Here is a 4811-nt window from a genome sequence, read left to right as displayed (position 1 = left end):
ACATTGATCAGAAACTCATCGTAACTAGAATCGTAATTCGACGACAACGTTATCTTTGGGCGTTTTCCAGCAAAGACACAGACGACACAGTGTAACACAGTGTTCATTAGTGTAAGTGAGACAACAAATGTTCTCCCTCATACTAATGGACACTGTGTCGTTGTGTCGCTTGCTGGAAAACGCCCTTTATTTGCCATAGTGTAAATACTATTATCCGAGAACTCGGAACGAGAACTTGGATTGAGATCTAGGTTATGTTCCAAAACGTCTTCTTCGAGTGAAATTTTACTCGAAATATATAGTACACGTAACGTATACTATATTATGTTGAGTAAAATTTTCCTTAGAGAGGACGTTTTGGAACGTAACCCTAGTATCGTGTATAAGCCTTTATGCTTAGAACGCACCGAGCGATCATCAGCTCCGTAAAGTTAGCCGAACCACTTTGATTTTTTTATAATTAAAATTAACTAATTGTTTGGAAATCGTTTGGAGATGATTGGAAGTCTAATTAAAACGTTTGAAGGTTCATCGTTTTTTTTTTAATTAAATAACTAAAATTTCGGTGTAAAGTTAGCTAAACATTTTTATTTTTCGTTCAATCGAGTTAAACAAGAGTTTATTTGATGCAGAATCGTTAGGTAGTCACGAATAAATTCTTTACAACGTTTGGAGGTCCATAGTTTATCCGAAAAATGAAAAAAATCATGTGCGGTAAAATTCCAAATTCTTTTAAGGCTGATTCATACTTTGGCAGAAAAGCAGGTAAATGTGAAGATGAGCGGTCCTCCTCACCGATTCTTTATATAACTTTATATAACTTTTCTATCCTGCACGACAAATAAATAGTACCTTAAATCAAGTTAAGTAACATTTAATCAACCAATCAAGAGAAAGAACTTTTTGTTTTTTTGTCCAATCGATTGGTCAATCAAAAATTTATTCCAAGCAATTCGGATCTACAATAGATGTAAGGTGCGTTCAGGGAGACGCTATTAGCGTTAACGGTATTATTCTATCTTTGTTACTCATTAAAAGTTAAACAGAAATAGAATGATGCTGTTAGCGCTAATAGCGTCTTCCCGAACGCGCCCGTAGTAAACCTTAAGTCGTAAGGAATTGACCAATCACAATTGAATGTGAAAAGAATAATCGAATGTAATTGGTTAATTTTTTACTGCTTAAGGCTTACTACTATTGTAAATCCAGCTTAAATTTTGAAACACAATTCTGCATTAGAAAATGCGAAGAAAGAACAAACTTATAGATACGTTGGACAATCATCAGATGGCGCTTTTGAGAAAATCGATATGAAAATAATTGCCTACAAATTTTATTGCTGCCATATATTCTTTTGTGTGTGTATGTGCGTGCGCTGAGTAAGTAAAGAAAGATTTTATAATTATATAATGTGTTTTCATATATTTTATTAAGTGACCAAACGTGATTTAAATTCAAGAATTTATATATTAAATTTAAGTAATGTTTTAAGGAACATTTACGTTATTATAATTGTCTGAGAATGGTTATGTTTTGTTAAATCATCAATTATAGGTATACAATTATAAATTTTTTTATAGATTCTAACTAACATGGGGAAGCAGTTCGGAAATCTCGCCAAAATTAATGGCATTGTCTTTTTCCGTCTTAGTCCATATGAACAAAAACCCTTCAAAGGATTAGTTTCTGAAGGTCTACCAAACTTGGTACGGCGCTTTCAAGATCGTGTATTCCGTGTTGCACCTTGTAAGTATATTTGATAATTCTATATTTAATATGTTAGATGCCATGAGAGTCACAATTGACTAGTAATTCATTTTTCTATGGCGATTGTTTGTGTGATCAATCATATTTAAACTAAAATATTTTTGACAAATAAGTTGTAATACTTCAAAATAAAATAAAATATATGAATACGCCTTAGGAAAGTCACAAGAGAAGGTGAGATGAATGCATATATAATAACATTGACAACAATTGAATTATATATACACTATATATATATATATATATATATATATATTGTGTTTTCTAATTATATACTTTCCAGGAGTAAAAATTTCTGACATGGGTAGCAAACCATGAATTACTGAGCATAAAATACATATATATTAATAGTTGCATATTTATTTTTCAATTTAATTAGATATTTTAATGTTCTAATAATGAATTATTTATTTGTTACAGTTTTCATGTTTTCCTACTTGCTTATAAATTGGGCAAAAGAGAAGAATCTTGAGCTTTCTCGCAAAAATCTCAAGGATTATGAAAATGATACATGAAATATAAGTGAATAAATTTTTAACTCTAATAACATAGACATATTAGATGTATTACTTAGGTAGTATATTGTAAAATATTAATCAATCTTGTACATTGAAATAAAAACTGTTAATATATATTAGAAAATATCTATGAATTTGCTTTTTTTATATAAATTCATTGCTCCCTTTTTTACACAGAATATCCAAATAAAATATAAAATAATTTATAAGAAAAAGGACATTTTATATATTTGTAAAAAAATTTATTAAGATAAGATAAATCTTAATAATACATTTATATTTAATTAGATACAGCTTAGATATTTTGTTTAATTATACATATATATAATTACAGGACATCTAAGTATGAAATTATACAGTGTTTTATTTTAATCACTAGACAATCACTTATCATTTTAATCCACTAGACAAATATTTAAAAAAATATGGAAAATGTGGAAAACGTTTCAGATAAAAGTTGTTTGGCTCAAAGGGAGACATAAGATGGTGCTATTGATTTGACGTTTTTAAATGGAACTACCTAATTTTTTTTTTTATATAAATTGATTTTATATAAATTCATCACAATATTCTGTATAAACAGTTATAAAAGTGTATGATGGCCAAAAATTCAATAGTTTATGAGACATTTCATATCTTAATTTGACAATTTTATATAAACTATAAAATACTTTGTAAAATATTTATTTTGTGATTATTTTGCTTCAAAACTTTTATCTACAGGATAATAAGAGGAATCAATTTGAATATATAAATATATATATATATATTTACCTATATATTATATAAAAGTATTCAGAACGTGTTCTTATCAATAATTGCGTGCATTAAACATATCGTTCATACTTATATTTTTAGAATTTCAAAATTAAATATAACGTACACAGAAAAAAAAATATTCTTATTTTAGCAATATCTTTAGTTTCAAAATGTAAATCTTGAAATGAGATTATATTGCGTTAAACAAAGAAAATTTGCTTGGATAAAGAATTTTATATAGTTCATCCATCAAAAATACATTCTTGTTATTTAAGAATAATTTTCTTGAATGGAGAGGAAAAAATATTGGATAGAAAATAACACATGTTCAAATCGAAGATTATAATTTTTTTTAGAGTTAAAATAATTATTTTATTCTTGAAATGACCATTGTAGTATTGAAATAAGATTATATTTTTGAAATTTAAAATTTTTAAATTCTAAGAAGATTATAAATTGTTGCGTATATGTGAAACAATGAACGAGTTCATATGTGTATGTAAGTTTTGATTTGACACTTACTTTTTTTTTGCGTATTTACCGATAAAGGCGCGTATTTGAATATTAGCCAAAGTTTATAACATCATTATAGTATATAAATTAGTAGACGAACATAATGTCAAATATAAAATTTTGTTACATTTTTTAAATATTTTCAAGATTATTTTCTTCTATTATTAAGAATTTTTTATACATTTTTTTATATATTTTTATAATTTTTGAATCTTTATAAATATTTATATAAATCTTTAAATAAATATTAAAAGACAATTTTCTTTTTTGAAGATTTACAATTTATAATTAATACTACTAATGATTAAAAATTAATATTGATATTTCTTGTCTGCAACGAAATGTAAAAAAGATAATCATATGCGCGCGCAGGCAAAAATTTTTTTTAAACCGATTAGTTCTACTATATATACGCTATTCATTTAAGTTTCAGACAGCACGTGATATATTCAAAAATAAATACTATTCATAAATATTTTTACTATTTATGTTTTAAAATATTATATAAATATTTTATATACACATTTTATACCTTAGATCTACACTAATAAAGACAAAAAGATCATAAAAACTGTATTTAATATACTAAAATAGATTAAATATTGTATATATTTATGGTAGTAAAAAGATGATAAATATTTGTAATAATATTTTGTAAATATTTCTCAAATATTTGCTGAAATATTTATAATAAATCTTTATGATTTTTTAAATTTAAGATTACAAAAATATTTACGAATTAGTCTGATAAATATTTAAAATATTTAATTAATTATTACAATAATTATTATTATATATACAAATATTTAAATAATTATAAAATTTTTTATAAATATTATATTATATTTTATTTAATATTGTGTGCTGTCTGGGATATCTATTGAATAAAAAGGGAATTAGATTTAATATATATAATATTTATTATATATATACAAAGCGCGCGACATTTTAAAATATTTTGCTATTTAACCACCCGATCCATCAAATTACGTTCAACAGGTGCTTTTCACCTTTCCTCGAGTCACATTCTTTATGATCTCCCTTTATAACAAGTAGTTTTATTGGTTCGAGATACCAGTCTTCGGGTGCGTTCGTCTTATATAGTGTAACATTATCGCAGCACCTCGCGCTACGCGTTTTTAAATAAAAAAATCACATATTTATTATTTGGCGCAATCCTTTTGTGACGGCATTATATCACTCTAATTGCCGTTATAGTAAACTCTAGAAAAAAAAATAAAAATACTTTTGCAG

At 25.6% G+C, this 4811-nt stretch overlaps 1 protein-coding gene across 2 annotated transcripts; it reads left to right on the top strand.

The window, feature by feature from the left end:
* Positions 1–1245: 1245 nt before the first annotated feature.
* LOC140675825 (cytochrome b-c1 complex subunit 8-like) lies at positions 1246–2419 on the top strand. Of its 2 annotated transcripts, none has more exons than XM_072910433.1 (3): positions 1246–1379; positions 1581–1746; positions 2188–2419. In XM_072910433.1, the coding sequence occupies exons 2-3, from the start codon at positions 1593–1595 to the stop codon at positions 2280–2282; spliced, it is 249 nt and encodes an 82-aa protein (XP_072766534.1). In that variant the 5' UTR covers positions 1246–1379; positions 1581–1592; the 3' UTR covers positions 2283–2419. The 2 variants fall into 2 exon arrangements, with proteins under 2 accessions (XP_072766534.1, XP_072766535.1); XM_072910434.1 differs by lacking the exon at positions 1246–1379 and adding an exon at positions 1413–1479.
* Positions 2420–4811: the final 2392 nt, after the last annotated feature.

This window comes from Anoplolepis gracilipes, unplaced genomic scaffold, assembly GCF_047496725.1.
Source record: "Anoplolepis gracilipes unplaced genomic scaffold, ASM4749672v1 Contig21, whole genome shotgun sequence".
In the NCBI taxonomy this organism is placed as follows: domain Eukaryota; kingdom Metazoa; phylum Arthropoda; class Insecta; order Hymenoptera; family Formicidae; genus Anoplolepis; species Anoplolepis gracilipes.
The sequence above is the reverse complement of the archived record's forward strand: the minus strand, read 5'-3'. Positions and strand labels throughout refer to the sequence as shown.

Bases quoted from the DNA above. Each gene is read 5' to 3' on its own strand.
- LOC140675825 (XM_072910433.1), top strand. From the start codon at position 1,593: ATGGGGAAGCAGTTCGGAAATCTCGCCAAAATTAATGGCATTGTCTTT. The intron at 1,747-2,187 runs GTAAGTATATTT...TATTTGTTACAG, and splicing joins TGTATTCCGTGTTGCACCTT to TTTTCATGTTTTCCTACTTG.